This window comes from Alligator mississippiensis, chromosome 9 (assembly GCF_030867095.1).
Source record: "Alligator mississippiensis isolate rAllMis1 chromosome 9, rAllMis1, whole genome shotgun sequence".
In the NCBI taxonomy this organism is placed as follows: Eukaryota; Metazoa; Chordata; order Crocodylia; family Alligatoridae; genus Alligator; species Alligator mississippiensis.
The window spans coordinates 71,262,875-71,280,865 of NC_081832.1; the positions used below are offsets into that span (position 1 = coordinate 71,262,875).

A 17,991-nucleotide genomic window follows, 5' to 3' on the forward strand; every position below is an offset into this window, starting at 1 on the left:
TTTGTTACAGTAGGCATATGACCTCTGATACCTTAAATTTGGGGGTCATGACGATTCTTTGGGTCATTTGTTCTCTTTAGTTGGTTCTTAATAAAAATATTTTATTGGACAGGGAAGGATTTCCCCCTGCATTTGATCAAAAAAAAAAAAATAAAAGTCTCTTTTGTGTATCTGGGCAGAAAGCCAAATCTCTCCTGCTCCCAGGACATGAATATTGTGAAGCTAATGGATGTGCCCAGTTAGGAGGATGACTCATGTAATAATAATAATGCAGGTGAAGGCAGATATAGATAGATGCATGATCCTGAATCCTTGGTGGCAATAAGTTTAAGACCCAGGTGGTTTTCCCCTCACCCTTCATTGCAACCTAGGTATCCTGGCCCCACCTGAAGGTCTAGCCATGCTGGTAGCAGGAGTATTGCTAGTGAAGATGCTACATTCAGGCTAATGATGTTGGAGAACTTGATGAGACTCTTCAGAGGATGAAGAGAACTCTGACCCTGCTCCCTTGGAAGCCAGTGGCTGCCCAAAGACTTCACTGGGTTCTACCTTAACTGTAGCCACCAGAAGAAAAGAGCCCAGTGCAGCTCTGGACAGCATGATGCAAAGCTCAGCACAGTGTGGCCCATAAGGCTGCACGAGGAATGGGGTAAAACACAATAGGGTTATTTTATAATGCCGCTTTAAAGATCAGTGGCCTCACCTGGAATACCTGGACACTATCTCAGAGGGCATAGGGTGGAAGGGACTGGATGAGGCATGGTTTTGCAGGGTCAGATGGCATTCGTGGTGTTATCATGGGCAGCAAGAAAAAGTTACCTTGTTGGAGGTGGGAAGAAGGTTGCCCGGAAGGAATGGTGCCTCTCTGAGGTACAATCCTACAAAACTACCTCCTTTCTGTTAAGTTGGTCCTATAAAACCAATAAACACTGTACATATACCAGAGTGCCATCTACTGGCACATTTCTATATACCAACTTCTTATCCACCTAGGGATGAAGAGCACTCCTGTAACAAAGTTTTAACCCATTATCACTGAAGTATAATGATTTGTTAAGGAGCTGGCAATCTCTCCCATGATCCCTTACATGTCCTCTGACCCTCCAGCTTTATTTGCTAACCTTTGTCTATGAAACTATCCTGTTCCCTTCACTTAAATTAATTTGTAACCATCTCAGGGTTTGAATCCTTTCTTATTTTATGTATGCCCTCAATTTTTAAGTCAGAGTCCAGCAAAAAGCTGCCAAGTTGCAGACCCTGAGTACAGTGAAGGCTTTGCACTTAGGTAGTTGAGGTTTTATGTTGTTTTAACAGTGTCTTGCCCAAAGGTTTCAATGCCACAGTTATGCTTTTATAAAGAAGTTAATGTACAAAGAAGAGTTGATCCCAGGTTAGCCCAGTTTTCAAGGCAGCGAAACGTGATCCAGAAGTATTTTACGCTTGGCCAATAAATGTTTAATTGTACTGTATTTACTGACTTCCTCTGCATTTCTCTGGGGATGGTTAAAGAGTGTGACAGGAATGAAGTGACCATTCTGCTTTGGTGCACACAGTATGTATATTCCTGACCCACAGAAAATACCTGGATCCTAGCAGGGCTGGGAGGAGACATCTTCAGGTCGTATAAAATTGCGCACAAGTCTCCTAGTGTTATGATGAGTGATCTCCCAAGTCCCCAGGTCTGCTCCTAATGAAGTCTTCCTGGGTTTGAGTGACAAAGATATTGGCAGGTCAGGCCAAGGTAATTGAATAACCTAATCTAACCAGTAATTTGGAAAAATAAGAGTTGATGTAGTGGTTTATGGCCAAAGAAAGTACCTGAATAAAGGTCAGCGTAACACTGAAAGTTCTTCACCACTGGAATTCTTCATCATTGCCCAAGTCAGGAAAGGGTCACAGATGAAAGTAAAGGACATGCAATGGATAATTGTCAGAAGAAAAACACATGAGATTAGGGAGGTGTCATGATTATCAGTGCTTCACCGATGATACCTCCTTTCAGTGGCCTCTCTGTAGGGCTAAGTACAGACAGTCAAAAAGCCTGAGGCTGAACCTCTTCAATCTTTGTCGGTTTTTCTAAATTGCACAAAATGAACCGATAAGCAAGTGAACAGACATTCACTTTTGATTCTGAAAAATCAAAAGTGGTGCAGGTCAGAAGCTAAGGGGAGCCAGGGCGTGCCTCCCTGTGGGGCTGGTTTAATGGACCCAACCAGGTAGCAAAATGCATTGCAGATGGCTCCACTGGGCAGATCTTGGGCACTTGTGCATATCTTGTGCATCTATGGGCAGCTTGTATCATGGTAGTTAGTTTTCTAGAAGTAACATGGTGGAAGAACATGGAGGGTAGAGAGGTGGAGGAGCCAAAAGTTCAGGTGGTGATCATTACAACAGTCTTTCCACATGAGAGTGGCCTTGCTTAAGTTGTACACAGGAGGTGGTGTAATCTTTAATTTCTGCTAAATCCAAGGTCTTTTAATAGTTTAACCTGAAGGAGAAGAGAGAGTATCTGGACCTTAGGTGACACATGCCAGTGTGTTCTTACTTGGGTAGCAGATGGCACACTGCTATTCTCTCCTGAGAGTGTGTGTCAGTGAAACTAAACTGCTCTAGCTGTTGCATCTCCAGAAGCTGCTGCTCCTCTGAAGGACTGTGCAGTGGAAAAATACTTGAGAAGCAGTGTCAGCAATCGTGAACTGAGGGCACTAAGCAAACTTTACCATTAGCCTCTCTTCAGGTATCCCAGTCCCCTCTAGGGGTGGTTTGAAGCAGTAATCTAAAGAATCTGATCTGTTGTTGGGAGCTAGTTATTACAAGGACTGTAGTCACCTACTTTCCCTGCAAACTACTGGTATTACTGCATTCAAATAGGTATTTTTAGAGAGATTTCCAGTAATGCTTTATCTCCAATTCTGTTTCAATCCTAGCTTCCCAGTCTCAGCAGAACCATAGCCGTATCTATTTACAGGAAAGTCTCAATAACAGCGGATCTCCAGCCTATATATAAGTAACATGAACGTTATTCTAAAATAGTGATTATTTAACAGGCCAACATTCAAATTTTGATGAGCAAATATAATTGTGCGACTCTTAAATGAAACTGGAGTGCTAATCGATACACCATGCAGCCTGCTAAAGTTTACCCCTTTGTCAGATTTTCAATGAACTTCACAGAAACATCTTTGTGCGTCCATTTATATAATAGCACCTCTGGTGGAATTACAGTCCTTCTTAAAGAGAAAGTATTTATTAAACAAAGCTAAGAGATTTCCCACACCGTTCGAGTGCAAGCATGGCCTCTCATATACACCAGGGGTTCCAGCCTATCTGGAATTTTATACTGCACCCAGAGAAATCAAGTAGTTCAGTAATATATTGGAAGTAAAGATATTGTAACATTTGTAAACTAAAAATCTGTTGTCATAGAGGCAAATCAAAGAGGGCAACCGTGCTCTACACTATTCAGTTGCCACATGCAATTTTTGTGAAGTAGTGAGCTTTTGCTCCATTTAATGATGGGCTTCCTTTAGAGTTGCATGAAACAATTGAAGGAGGCATTGTTCTTGAAGTTCCTTTTATGGCTGATTGAAAAATGGGAGGATTAGTCCTAAGGAAAACTTTTCAGTTTCAATGAAAATTCAAGTACTACAACATACCCATTTTTTTTTTTTCCCCCAGCCAGAACATTTTAGTTTTCAGACATTAATTTTCTTATGGAAAAAAACCCCAAAAGCAATCCTCAGGCACCACTTCCCACTGAGTCATGAACTGAGTTTTTTGTCCAAAAATGGTTTGGATGGAAAATTTTCTGCTCAGCCATATGCAGTGGGAACATGTGTATAGTTCATCCCATTAACTACTCCACTGTGAAAGGCTCTCTGGGTGCAGGGCAATCCCCTGGAAGATTCCCTTTCTCCCTTCTGCACCAAGGATATTGTATGCCACTTGGCTGTTAACAATGGCCTTTGCTAGCAGAATTAACTTCAAGCAATTGAATAGAGGACAAAGAGCTACTTTTCATATCTTTAGATTTCCGTTGTCCAGTCAGTCAAAACTATGAGACAAACACTAGATAATGCAGACACTTACACTGTTACACTTAGAGTTTCTAGGTACACCTGCTTTCATCTGACCTACTGAACCAAAATCCTACTTCAGTCATTCCTAGCCTTTTCTTGACTGCAGTAAAGCTTCCTAGGTGTTAATTGGCTATGGAAGAGCAGTTTCATCGTTTCCATTTCCTCAGTCCTACCGAATCTAGATTTTAAACAGGGACCCTACCTTAAAAACCCTTACTCAAGGAACTGATAGTCTGCTGGCTTAGGCCATAGTTCTATAACCTCTTCCCCCTCATCCGATCCATGTGCTTTACACCTTAATTTTTATATTCTGCAGGCCAAGGTTTCAAGTGGCATAAATCAGCTGAAGTCAGGGGAGCTACTCCAATTTACATCAGATTAGATATTGGCCCCAGGCAGTCTCATTTAATTCTTTAAGAACAGATTCTGAACACTTTTTTTTGAATACTAGATTTATCCCTTATCTGAAATTTAATAATAATTCATTACAAAAAAATTCTATTAGAAGTACCAAAATAGCCCACCCCCTTCAAAGGTAATTATCATCAGTTATCATTATTACAGTCGTATAGTTTCCCTTTGCTTGATGTTTCTTTTGTAAGGGACTTTCAGAATAGAAGGTCAGTTAACCTGGAATAAACATGTGATGATTTAGTAACTTTCCTCTCCTGCCCTTCAAAGGGAAGCAGTGTATTCTTGTGCTCTGGTTGTACTGTGCCTTTAAGGTTTGGGAGAATGATGTCACAGTGGGCTTTGGAGGCACTTGGAGACAGACAGTGGGAGAGTTTAGAGTCCGGGTCGATTTCAGGTTTAGGACTGCTGAAACTTGCAAACGAAACAAACTGTTACTACAAGCACTTGGGATCCTGTGGTCTTGGATATCATCTCAGAGAGCCACAGAGGCACGTTCCTGCTGACCTCAGTAGCTCAGGCAGCAGCAATTGAATGTGTGCTGCAAACTTGCAGGAAAAGATTTGACTAGGAGTTGTTTGAAACCATGGGCAATTTCCAATTAGAAGATTTTGTAGCTGGTTGGGTAGGAGGTAAGTAACACTTGGGGCATATGTTGGAACAGTGGGGACTGAAGGATATGCAAAGTGGTGAGGGCATGGGACAATTTAAACAAATCGCATAGAGGACTCGTGGCTGTACAATGCTGATGGACGTAATCCGTTCATGTGCATTTAGTAATGATTGTGCTTGTCTGCATAGGTAGCTTATCCCATTTGTGCAAAAGGGGTATCTTAAATGCAAGCAGCAATAGCAGCACCACATTGTTAGATCCGTTTCTTCAGAGACAACCGACATGTAGCTAGACACGCGAGTTCCTGGTGTCGTGTATATCGCACATTCCTGAATCAATGTCATGATGTCTCTAGCTGGATGTCTCTAGCTGGGTAATATGTAAAATGCTACTCTACCCCAACATGTACTGCTAGCCTGCTGGCTATTGAGTTGAGAACCATGTGCAGGCAACTTGAGAGAGAAACAGCTGGGAACTTTCATCAGCCAATCAAATGGCTCCATTAATCCACACCCTTTTATCAAAGGCAATATGTGCTTCTGACTGGAGGATTTTGATAGAGAAATAGAATATTTGTCAGGGAGCGATTTTAGCAGGTTAGAATTACTGATCAGGCTGTTTGCAGAAAATATCGATTCCCCTAAAGTCGATTCCAAGTCCAGAAGAAAATGCAGGAAGAAGGTCTTGTGAAGATGATGATAATTATGTCTTACGTTTATCAAGTTTCATTCAGCTTCCAGAAGTATTCCAAAGTGCTTAACTATAGAAAAAAGGCATTGCTAAATGTAGCCACTTCTAGGATGGAAGGCATCAGGCACATGGACACGACAACTAGCTAGAGAGAGAAATTCTGGCCAGCGATTGGAGAATTGCTCCCTGCCTTTCCAGAAAAGTGCTTCTGTCCAGGTTTGGGATACCCATACCAAGCACACGAGTTAATTGAAACTCCCAGGGAGGTCTGAGTTTGCTGGTTCTAGTCCATGTAGCTAAGACCAGGTTAATGATCCATTGTGGAGAAATTGGAATATTTGGCAAATTGGCATGAGAGTTGACTGCCATGTCTGAGTAAAGTTGTGATCCTCTGATTATCAAAAGAGATGCCTATGCTCATGCTAGTGGCATGGGAGGAGGCAGAAATTCTCAGACTCAAACCCTGGTAAAGCTGCAATAAGTTTTATGCAGGGAACTGGATCAGGATTTGAGGGTGCAAAAACCATCTTCCAACTTGCAATCGGAACAGCCTCCACAGGTCTCTCATAGATGCTCTTCAAGCCCCTGGCCCAGAATACTATTTGCAAGACAGAAACACTTCCCTTCATGCCAACTGGCTATTCCCTGGCTTTGGTCTCACTGCCGAGCCCTCTCTGGGCCATGCTTGGCAGAGCTGATACAAAGAATGAACAGTCTCATTGCATCTCTACTCCCTAGCTACTTCATGGTGCACGGTCCCGCTGGTCACCAGCTACATCAGAATGGCCATGAGTTCGAGACCTGCAATGGAGCACAGACTGGACTTCCATTGGATCAATGGCGTCTTTGAGTTACCTCACTCACCTGTGTCTTGTCTAATTACTTCATTGTAATCCCCAGGTGCTGCAAGTGTAATCGTGGGGCATCCTCTGGACACAGTAAAGGTAAAATTGGACTATACTTTAACAGATAAAGCGTAAAACTCACCTCTTGCAGAGGGGCAGAACAGGGAAAAAGTTTAGTCCATGATGGCAATTCATCCACCTGTAACCCCAAATTCAGAAGGGAGGTTAGGCACCCATTTCACTTATCTTAGATTTCAAGAATAAATTAGCCGTGTGCATAGGCGTGAGGTGGGTAAGTATGTTTTGGAGTCCAGCCCTTAGTCACTGCTCATTGTGTTTTTTCTTCTTGTTTCTCAGCTCTGATTTGAAAATGGAGAGACTACTGGGAGACCTTAAAATGAGACTAAGGGATGAATCCTGGTGGGGTTTGAAAGTGAAAGTTGCACAGGGTTCAGTGCACTGACAGTGTCTGTCAGTATTTCAAAGGGCAAGAGAAGGTTTTATATTTGCCTTTGCTAAAGGGATGTTTTTTAAAACGTTTTTCTGAAGTCCTGCAAGGGCAAAGTACAAAAAATACATGTGAACAGGTGCAATTCCTGTTACTTCCCTGGCCAAAAATCTAATATTCTCTGCAGCATTAGGACTTCCAGGTAGGTTGTTAGGCAGCCTGCTCTAGCAAACAGGTCACGAAACTTGAGTATGAGCAAGGCAGCATGCCTGGAACACCACTCCTAAGAAATGCTAGTGCTTTACACTAGTCCACTGGAGGCCAACCTTTTGAGCAGGTGTGCCACACTTTAGTCTCACACTCTCTCCAAATGCCTTGGATCCCCTTCTCCTTTCTGATCTGCTTTACTGTTTTCTGCTCCTCTCTTGCTGTGCTGCTTGTCCTGTCCCAGGTCTGCCCTGTGCCATGCATGGAAACTGCCCGTGCCACAGATTGGTCATCCCTGCTGTAGTTGGTGAAGATAGAAAGAGAAACATACTATTCCCATCTTTCTAAATGTCATGTCCCTTGTATATATGGCCAACTACTGCTATTGTGGGCCCAAAGGATCATGGTGTCCAGCCTGTGATTTGCAGATCATACTGGGCCTCCTTTCTCACTCCTGGTTCAAGGTCTGATGATACAGGGTGCATGGTAGTTTAGGAGAACCATCCAGAACAGGATTGTTTTGAGGGTTGACAGTGATCTGGAGGATAGATAGCCATTTTTGATAGATAATAGAGTTCCTCATTCAGTGCAAAAGGAATAGGACTTGATCTTAAATCCCAGGATTCAAACCCTGCATCTGGCCCCTGGTTGGAGGTCATGACGTTTGAGCGCAGGGCCCCAAAAGCTTATAGAAGAAGCTTGGTTTTGCAATGTATGAGGTCAGGCTATGTAAGTTCTGAACCTCTTGCATCAAATGTTCCTGTGGTGGCTGTGTTTATAGGTACACAGAGGCCTTGTAGAAGGGCAAGGGAGAGTTGTGGCAAGAGCATGGATCAGGGGATGCCAGAGACGCAGCCATTTCTATAGCCCAAGAAGCACTGGAGTCTGGGAGGCATGCTGGCTCTGGAGGGTCTCTCATGAGACAGCATGAACCTATGCCTTCCTGACAAGCTCTTCTGATTCATGTGAGAAATAAGATCATGACCACTCCTTTTAAGGGAAGCTAACAGTGATCTCAGCACTTTGGTGGAGGGATTGTGGAAGTGTCCAGCCTCTATGGATAGGCAGAAGCAGTTTAGGAGGGCTCACAGCAACATATGGCTTTGTTTCCTTACCTCTATGTTTAAAGCTACTTTAGCGGGTGGGTTATCAAATTGCCTTTAAAAGCACGGGACTTTCAAACTCCCAGCTAACAGCCCACATACTTTTGCTCCGGAGGACAGGTCACATTTGTTGGCCATTGTCTAAAGGACATTGTTACCTGGAGTTCTTTGACAGCAAGGGAGTGCAGTGCTTATTACCAACACTTTTTTCCCTCGTGGCTGCAGTAGGAATCAGCATTCGACGCTTGGAGCGGAGCGCAGGCTTTGTGTGCATGCCAGGTTGTCTACTGGCAAATACTGCGCCCTTGCACTCTGAGGAGTTTGTACCTTTAAATCTGCAATGGGATGGCCCTGCTGTCATCGCTGTGGGTGTTGGTGGGAACACTGGCGTTCCAGTTGCACAGGAACTGCCAAGTAACAAGTAGCACATCTTTCAAGGCGCATAAAGACAAGGGTCAAGCTGGCACCTCTATTACATTGGCTTTGGGATGTTGCTTGGGAATACCAAGCAAGCAGCTTTGTTACCTTTCCAAATGGGGTTGGAGGGGGAGAGAATTGAACCACTAGCAAGCTTGGAAGCAGACATCTCTGCAGTGTTTGCCCATGAGCGTGATGTCCAGTGGAATAAGGAACAAAGCTTTTTTCCTCTAATTGGGGAGGTAAGAAGCACTGCTGAATGTGAATTAAATTGCCAACACAGCAGTTCTGCTCTCACCCAAGCAAACAAACCTTTTTGTCTATTGGTTCCTTTCCCGTCCCCATCACCTAACACCCCAGCAAGATCTTTCCCTTTATACGTCCATAACCATAAGCAAGACTGTCAAGGCCCCTTTCACTCGAGACCTTGACTTCACCCTTTCAATGTCAGGACTTTCTCTGTGCCATTTGTAGGCACCATTGCTAGTCTCAGTTTTTGCCTGTAAACCCAAGGCTTGGCTGTTCTCCAGGACAAAAGCCAATTCTGTTCATGAAAGGAGTCTCTGGGAACAAGCTCGATAGCTGCTCCTACCATCACGTCAGGGAAGGATTATCCCCTTTCAGCCCCTTTGCTTTCTTTATGCATAAACAACTGCTTCACATTCTTCTATGTTCAGGCTTGTACATGCTGGGAGGAGGAGTTTACATGAATTATCTCCTTAGGACTGGAGAAACTGTCTAAATTTAGATTTGCAGGTCCCTACAAGCAATAAAAAGGACCATTTTGTCAGAAAAGCCTCCCTGATAATTTTGCTGTGGTATTTCCTCTCACTCCTGTTTGAGCACTGCTGACTTTTTCTGCTCTGCTCTTTTTGCATGACACTAGGTGCGTCCTCACTTTTAGCCTGCTTTCCATCCCAAGAAGCCACTAGATTCAGCTTTTTCCAAAACATGACTTCAGGATAATTCTGGATTCCACTAAGGCTTGTCTCAGGCCAGAGTTTAGCCTCTGTGGCTGCTGCTCTGGGGTGGTTCACTCTGTTGGGGGACCATTTTACAGGTGGGAAGCCTGAGGCAGCAAGAGGGGAAGTGACTTTACCTAGCAGGCCAGTGGCAGAACTTGGGGCCAAACCCAGACTTTCCACTCCCACTCTAGTGCATTGACCCCCACTGCTGACTGTGAATCACTTAACGATGCATTCACATGCAAGAGCAACCACAATACTGCTGCTTATGAGTGGGAGAGGAAGGGTTTAATTAACCAGTCTGCTTCTTATGAGAGGGTTTATAAATAACCAAGAAGAGTATGAAGAAAGTCCAGTAATGTGAGTGCTAAATTCCACGTGTACACGGGGTTTTGGCAGCCGTGGGGATCATTAGATTTGTGTATAAATAAGCCAAAAGGGCACAGTGACACTAGTAGTACATTCCACAGATGCAGTTTGGGGGCAGTTGTGTGGAACTGGTAAGTTGAATTCTTGTTTCTCTTGTAGCCCAAGCCACTTCTCACACTCTCACCATGCAGACAACATGCCTTCCCAGGGACATAAGATTCTTGGCATTCATGTGTCATAAGAAAATTATGTATTGCTCTAAAAGTGCCTAAAAATACTTCTATGTTTTAGTATACAAATCCTCAAGTGTGGCTCAGCATGAATGGGGGCAAGGTTGGGATCTTTATGCAAGCTTTGCACATCCAGACCTGAGAACTGGTTAGAGCAGTCTGACTGTAAGAAGATGCACTGCTAAACATGTTTATCCCTCCTTGTTTCCCAAAATCTCATTACTCTTCTGGAGGTTTACAGTTCTACTTTTTTCATCAGACCTCTTGTACTGCTGAGTGTCTGCTGTTGAGTAACACTGATGTAAGAATGGCAGATGCAGTATTAAAATGCTGGGTGATGCAGGGAAGAGAGAAACTCAAGACATGCCACCACTGACCAGGGTTTACCATATGCTGAAATCCCTTTTGCACCATAATTTAAAACATAACATGAAGGAATGAGTTTTTCAGAAGAGAATCATTGTGTGTTCAGAACCAGATTCTCTACTAGGGTAAATCCATTGACTTTAGTAGCAGAGGAATTAGTCCTGAACATTAGTGAATGATAGAACAGTTTGGTTAAAGATAATTCATGGGGATGAGCAGCTGAATAGCTGACACATCAGTTAGTCTCTGCTAAGAAATGCATTAACTTTTAACCTTGTGGAACCTGGTTATCATTTGAAAGAAAAGAAAGCAAACCGAAGAAGAAGGGATGCATTTTGGTCGGTGAAAGGATTCAAAGTGAATGTAAGCTCATTGCATATGCACATCTTCCACCCTTACCTCACTTTCTGTATGCAGATACCTAATGGCACCGTGTGAGAATTTGCATGCACAAATCAGACGTGCAGTTTTACTTACACCCCCCCCCACAACTAAAACTCTGTGCCTGACATTCTGAAAACCAGATCTACCATAAGTTGTATCTAACCAACAGGCATCTGCCCATCATCTCAGGTGTTTAAAAGAGCTCAGACATAGTTCAGTCTTTGATTATTACTATGTTTTCATTCTAGCTTGTTCTTTCCTGATCTCCTCCTCTTTTGCAGAGAGTTAAGTGTTGTAGTGCCCTATACTTCTAGGCATCAACACTTGACACACTGCTCAGCTGTATAGGCAAACCTCACCTGCAACATTTGAGAGTAGTTTCCTGTAACTTTCTGGCTGAAGTTCACCAGGGGGAGATTCCTGCAGGAGCTCATATATTGTTTTCAAAATGTAATCTCTTCTACATGTCTGCCTCACGCCTGCTTAGTATACTCCCCCAATGCGACTCCCTTTCCCTGTTAAATAGCCTTCATAACTGCATAGTGGGTGCATCTACACAAGACACTACTGTGCAGCGGTTACTGCTCAGTTATTTAGTACTTGTATAATCCTCCAGCATCCCAGGGTGCTTTCCTCCCAAAATTTCCTTCCCCCAGCTGAACAGGGAACAGAACACACCCTGCTCTGGGAGTGTTATACTTGATTTAGTATAAACAAGTACTAAATAAATATTCAGTAACCAGAGTTACAGTGCAAGCGTGCTGGCAAATGACTTCTAAGTGACACTACTGTGCAGTTGCCTAATAATACTGCACATTAGTGTATTAGCACTGTTGGTGCTGTGACATGCTACTGTGCAATATTATTCCACTATTGCACATTTAGCATCTCATGTAGACATGCCCAGTGTATTCTAAAAATGAAGGCTCATGCCTCTTCAGTGAGGATTTAGAGCAAGGGAAATAAGATGCACTCTTGGAGCAACAGGCTATACTGTTGTGCAGGTAGGTTTCTGAGCAATCGGGTATGAAGAGAGATTTTGAGTAGGAGCTGGTTGCGGTGGCTGGGGCTGCATGCAGACATTCAAATAATCTGGGTTTGTTCTCCTGGTAGAAAAGTTTACCCAAAGATGTCTGAATAGACACTTGAATGCTGAGCCCCTGAAGAGCAGAAAGCTTGCAATGCTGACTCTGTGTACAGGGTCCCCCTGCTTACACAATCTCAGTGTGCTCTACAGACTCCCTCAATCTGTCTGGAGACAAATGGCAGCAGTGCACAGGGCAGTCTTGATTGGCTGACTCAGATTATGCTGCAGGAAGACACAGGCAATGTGGAAATTGTGAAGGTGGTGTGTTCTGTTCCCTGCTCAGCTGTGGGAGGGAAGTGTGGGAGGAAAGCACCCTGGGATGCTGGAGGACTATGGTGGGCTTCTCTCAGATGAGAATATATACAGGTGTTCACTCTCCCAAGAGAAACTCTCCTGGGAGTAATTTAACTCTGGCTGTTCCCAAGTTTGTTTTTCCCCAAGGAAGGGGATTACATATAAGGAAAAGGATGGTAAGCTGCAAAGTACTATGCAGAGAGGCCCAAGGCAAGGGGGAAGTTCCATCTATGATTAATGGATGGATGGAAATAATTCATGTTCACTCAGGCTATTATTCAGTGCAACCACAAAGTGAAAGGGAAAATGGAACAACTTTTAGATGATTTACTATTAGATGATAAAGCATTTTGAATTTCCTCTGAAGCAAGCCTCTAAGCTAAGAATACTTTTCAGGGATTTTTTTTTTTTTTAAATTAAAAGATGTAAACTAATGGCTGATGATCTATGGGTATGTGCACATGTATATGAAAAGTGAAAACTCAGCTATACAATACAGGGCTTGTCATGGTACATGCCATTTTCCATTTTTTTTTATGACTGCTGTATGTATTTTTGGAAAGCATATAAAAATTTATGCTCAGAAAGAAATCTTTATTCTGGATGATATGAAAAACACATTTTTTTTTCATTAGATGCAAGGTATTTCTGGGGTTTGGAATGATTGTTTTGGCTCCCTCTGTTTGCACACCAAGACTGAAATTCACCTAGCATGATAAGGGCCACAGAAGGCACCCAGCACAGTAAAACTGTCATAGTTCTGCTCTGTGATGATGGGATGGGTAGGCAAGGCGTGTGTCAAGGACTCTTGGGCTCTGCATCATGTCCATCACTAATGAAGTTTGCTTGAAGATGGGCCAAGCTGTGACATCTGGACTGAGTAGCCACAATTCCCTGGCTAGGGGCTGTGCATTTTGTTCTCCAGATCAAGCATGAAGGCTGAAGTACAATGCTCATCAGACAAAAATACTGTCCTATGTGTGCGAACTCCAGAAGCCTGACTCATTATAGTCTGTTGCATAATACTATTTTCTTGGATTTAAGATGAATAGCCAAATTTTACCTGCGTTAAACGTGTGGCTTTCTTAAATTTTAAAAGAGAATGTGTGCTAAGTGAATGAACAATGCACAACGTTCTCCAAAGTATGATAACTAGTAGATTTAGAGAAATCATTGCCAGAAGAGAGTATTAGGACCATCTAGTATGACCTTCCGTATAACCCAGGCCATGAACTTTTAATCAACAAGCTCTGTGTCAAAGCTACACCTTGTAGCTGAGCTAGGATACATCTTTTAAAAAGATATTCAACATTACTTTAAAGACTTCAAATGACAGAAAACTCACCACACTCCTATTAAAAGGTAGTTTATGCTCTCCATTGCAGATGCTCATCTTTTGCATACTAATGTATGTTAATGAATCTGTGGAGGGTTAGGACATTTTGTCTTTTATAATTTGACACTAACTGGCCAGTCATGGGTTCCAGATGCAGCAAAGAACTCCAGACATGTGAGGGTCTATTTAGATGGGCCTTTGGCAACATACAAGTTGTGCCTCTTGATATGTTCACTTCAGCGTTGTGGCCCTGTTTGTTCTAGGAATGGGAAACCAATTCACTGTCAAATCAAAGTGTACCTAGTGTGCGTAGTTGGAAAGGAACTGGAGATGTGTTACTTCAGTTACATTTCATATATGCATTTTGCAGACCCGGTTGCAAGCTGGACAAGGCTATAGGAATACACTCAACTGTGTCTTCACCGTGTACAGAAATGAAACTGTAAGTACCTTATTTTGTCTCAAGCAGGAGAAAATGGAGAAGGGATTAGAAGTCAAGTGCAAAAATCTTGCAGCTGACAGAATCGCATGCAAAGCCCTGGTTATAAGAAATAGGGACCACAGGCATCTGTGGCTCTTCCTGTGTCCCCGCTAACCTTGAGCAGTGAGGTGCAGACTTGTTTCCAGAAGCGAGAATTTTGGCCCGGTCAGTGTGTGGCTTATACAGTATGCTAGCCATGCTGACCTGATAATATACCACCATCTGCTTCAGCGTAAAGCAAAGTCAGCGTGTCGCTCTTCATAAACATGTTCTCAAGCATTGGCTCAGCCTCCCTGGTCTGCCACGTTCAAGTCAGCAGTACCTCTTTATGAGATCTCTATAGGTACTCTTCTTCTCTAATGGAGTCATTTCACTGGCTTCAGCTGAGTAATGCCAGGAGAGAATTTGGCTCCTAAAGTACACTTTTTCTAGGCATCCACAGTTTTAAAATATTCCCCTTTTTCTGCATAATGCTTGAAAACACTAGAAGCATTTTCTCACTGTCCCAAAATCATTTCCATGTTTCCTTCAACTGTAACGAGTAAGCGCTTAGCTCCAAGAAACATCTGCTTTTCAGATTTTTGGCCTCGTGTCCAAACAGAGCTTGTTGGAACAAATCTTCTTGGCTTTATTTTTACTAATTTATTTTTTTTTTGAGAGGATGGTAAAGAATGGTTGGGAGCTTTTAGCTGAAGCATTGCATGTCATATCTCATTTAGCCCTGGGACAGGATCAAAGAGCATGTTAGGTTAAAACACTGATAAGAGAAATAATCTGTGATCGATATCTTGCATTGCACAAGCAATTTATAATTCCTGAGGGAAAGAACAGAAATGCAGATTTGCAAACTCGAGCAGAACAGGGGCGGTGGAATTTTAAGGTTTTACTAGAAAAATGTGACCCAAATAATAAAAGCAGTCAGACCGATGAGTCCCTCTTTAACTCTTGCTTTATCCTACCGTTAGGTCGCTGGGTTTTTTAAAGGAATGTCTTTCCCATTGGCCAGCATTGCTGTCTACAGCTCTGTGGTATTTGGTGTCTTCAGCAATACTCAGAGATTTATTTGCCAGCATCGCTATGGAGATTCCAACCATGCCTCAACAGTCTCAGACTTGGTTGTTGCTAGCATGGTAGCAGGATTTGTTTCAGTAGGAATTGGCTGTCCTGTGGACCTGGTAAAAATAAGGCTACAGATGCAGACACAGCCATTTATTCAAGGTAGGTTGGTAAGGGTTTATTTTCATACTTTCTTTCAGTCTTCAGGGTTACTGAGGCTTATTTAATCTGAGATTCAACACCTGATTCATTATTATCTGTGTTCGCTGACACTTGGGCTAAGAGGGAGGTAAGCCACTTAGATAGGTGCAAGGGTCTGATCCAAAGCTCATGGAACTCATGAGGAGCATTTTTGGGCTTCCATGGCCATGCTCCGAGCCTAGCTGCAGTACTGCTGTGATCCCAGAATTATTTCACTTAAAAAAACAGAGGCTTACTCCTTACAATGCAATTTCCTAGGCTGGGGTGAAAAAACAATTGCTACAGCAGGTATCCTATTCTCACTGTTAGAGGCCCTGGGAATCATAGCGCTGATGAATGGTCACGTACCTTTGGGTAGGTGGTGTTTTAATGTTGCCTCCTATGGTTTGTGCATTACTGTTGTGCAAAAGCGAAATACATGCCATGCAAAGTCCCTTGTCAACATGTAAGGCTGGTTTTGCAGAAAGCTCCCTTTACACCTTCAAAGTGGTCTGTTATAACTGAGAATGAAGCCTTCTAGCTTCAGGATGGCCTAGTCACTTTGCCCTTATGCACATGCACCTACACGCACCAGCAGTTCAGAAAGGAAATATGAAATAGTCTGTTGGCCAGAGCTGGTGGGCTTTATGTAGAACCTGAGTAGGGATGGAGACTCGAATGGCCAGCTGGTACTCCAGCCAGTCTCCTGGCAGCTGTGAATAAAAGACACTGAGGGATGGTCCATACCTTTTAAGGGTTGTCTAATTTAAGACAAGATGCAAAAGGTGGGTATAATAAACGAGGGATGGAGTCAAGGATAGAAGATGAAGGTTATAGTAGTGAGATGTACAGATACACACCCTAGCTGTTTGCACAATTAACCAATGTTAAGATTGTTTCTCTTAAGTTATCAGATCAGTCAGATTCACCACTTCCTCTGCCGTCATCATGATGCAGGTCACAAATATATCCTTTCCTTTGTATTGTCACCAAACAGCCATGATCTGTGGTGCATTGAAAGAACAATGTACACGTTGCAATAGGATCCCAGACATTTAAACTTGCTTTTTCAGCTTCCGTCGTTAGCTTAGCAATGAAATAAGGCAGGCATTTCTGGGTGCGGCACCTGCACCAAAGCTGATTTCCGAGCACATTTGCAATTCATGTGGCCTCTTTGCAGAGTTTTATGTTGGAACACTTCTGATATAAGGCCAGCTGTGTTTCACATCTGGATGCACCACTGCATGGCAGAGTGGACTGTCAGAAGGGTGACTCCGCAGAGTGTGGTGCAGTCCAATTCTGAAGGAGCAAATTCTGTGGTCTGTTAAAATTCTGTTAAATTCTGTAGTCTGTTATTGCTGAGGTCATACAAAGGTAGGTGCTAATACGAAATAACAGAGAGCTGGACAGGACAGGATTTAAGGATTCATGATGATTTAGCATATTGCTAAAAATCTTTGACCAGAATCTATTCCGCTCTACACTGCTTCCAGATGGCCTGAGAGACATGGGAAAGGCAGGATTTCTAAGATCTTGGAAGACAGACTGTGCTGCATTGTGCTTGCTAAGGTTATTTTCCCAAACAAAACTGAGATGCAAGCTTGGAGAGCTCAATTGTAAGTGTTGTGCAGAGAAAGAAAAGCAACAAATGGGTTAGTTTCAAAACTTAATACTGTATTTAGAGGGTGCCTGATGTTGAAAGGGGAGAAGAAATGTGGGTTTTGTTAGATCAGGGATTTGGACGGACTCCAACAGCATGTAGAAAGCAGGAGCAAAACATTTACTGTACTGTGTGTCCTCAAAAAAAGGAACAAAGTGCTTCTTAGCGACACACACGTTTCACAGGGGCTGAATAGGTTTAAGAGATGCTTCCAGGAGGGGAAGGGCAGACTTGTTTCTCATGAAAATGAAAGTCACTCTATAAGGAGGGTACAAAGAGCTTTGTGCTTTGGCTCTGTGGGCACGAATGGTAGCACAGGGGGTTGGGATATCACCAGAATACCTAAGCCCCATCCTGGCCCCATCAAAAGCAAGTGATATTGGAGAGAGAGAATTTGGTTGGGTTTTTTTTTTTTAATTTCTTGTTTCATTAACTCAAGCAGCACAAGTAAAGAATGACTTTAAAACCAGTGGCAGAGCATTCCAGATAAATAGGTGAGGGCAAATGTTACTTCCATAAAGGGTTTGCACAGCTGAAATAGGGGGATGGACCAGAGGACTCCTTCCAGCCCTGTGATACAAAGCCAAATGAAAAATTCTCCTCCGTTACAAAAAATGTAGTAATCAGCCCTAAATGCTGGGAAAAGTATGGTGTTTTGGAGCATGAGGCCAAGCACCCCCACATTCCCAATGGGTGGGATCATGTTCTCCACAGTTCCTCCATATTTAAGAAAAGAGTGCAAGTCAGACAGCCTCTGATGAAGTGAGTTT

The 17,991-nt window shown here is 43.0% G+C and overlaps 1 protein-coding gene across 2 annotated transcripts in view; it reads left to right on the top strand.

The window, feature by feature from the left end:
- The first annotated feature begins 4,835 nt into the window (after nt 1-4,835).
- Nucleotides 4,836-17,991, top strand: part of SLC25A48 (solute carrier family 25 member 48) — a 36,893-nt gene continuing 23,737 nt past the window's right edge. Inside the window, exons 1-5 of one of the 2 annotated variants that reach the window (XM_019478651.2) lie at nt 4,836-5,122; nt 6,694-6,737; nt 14,215-14,286; nt 15,291-15,543; nt 17,055-17,177. In XM_019478651.2, coding sequence (XP_019334196.1) covers nt 5,077-5,122; nt 6,694-6,737; nt 14,215-14,286; nt 15,291-15,543; nt 17,055-17,177 — 538 coding nt within the window. In that variant the 5' untranslated portion in view covers nt 4,836-5,076. The remainder of the gene's footprint in view (nt 5,123-6,693; nt 6,738-14,214; nt 14,287-15,290; nt 15,544-17,054; nt 17,178-17,991) is intronic. The other variant, XM_014597533.3, reaches the window with a different exon arrangement.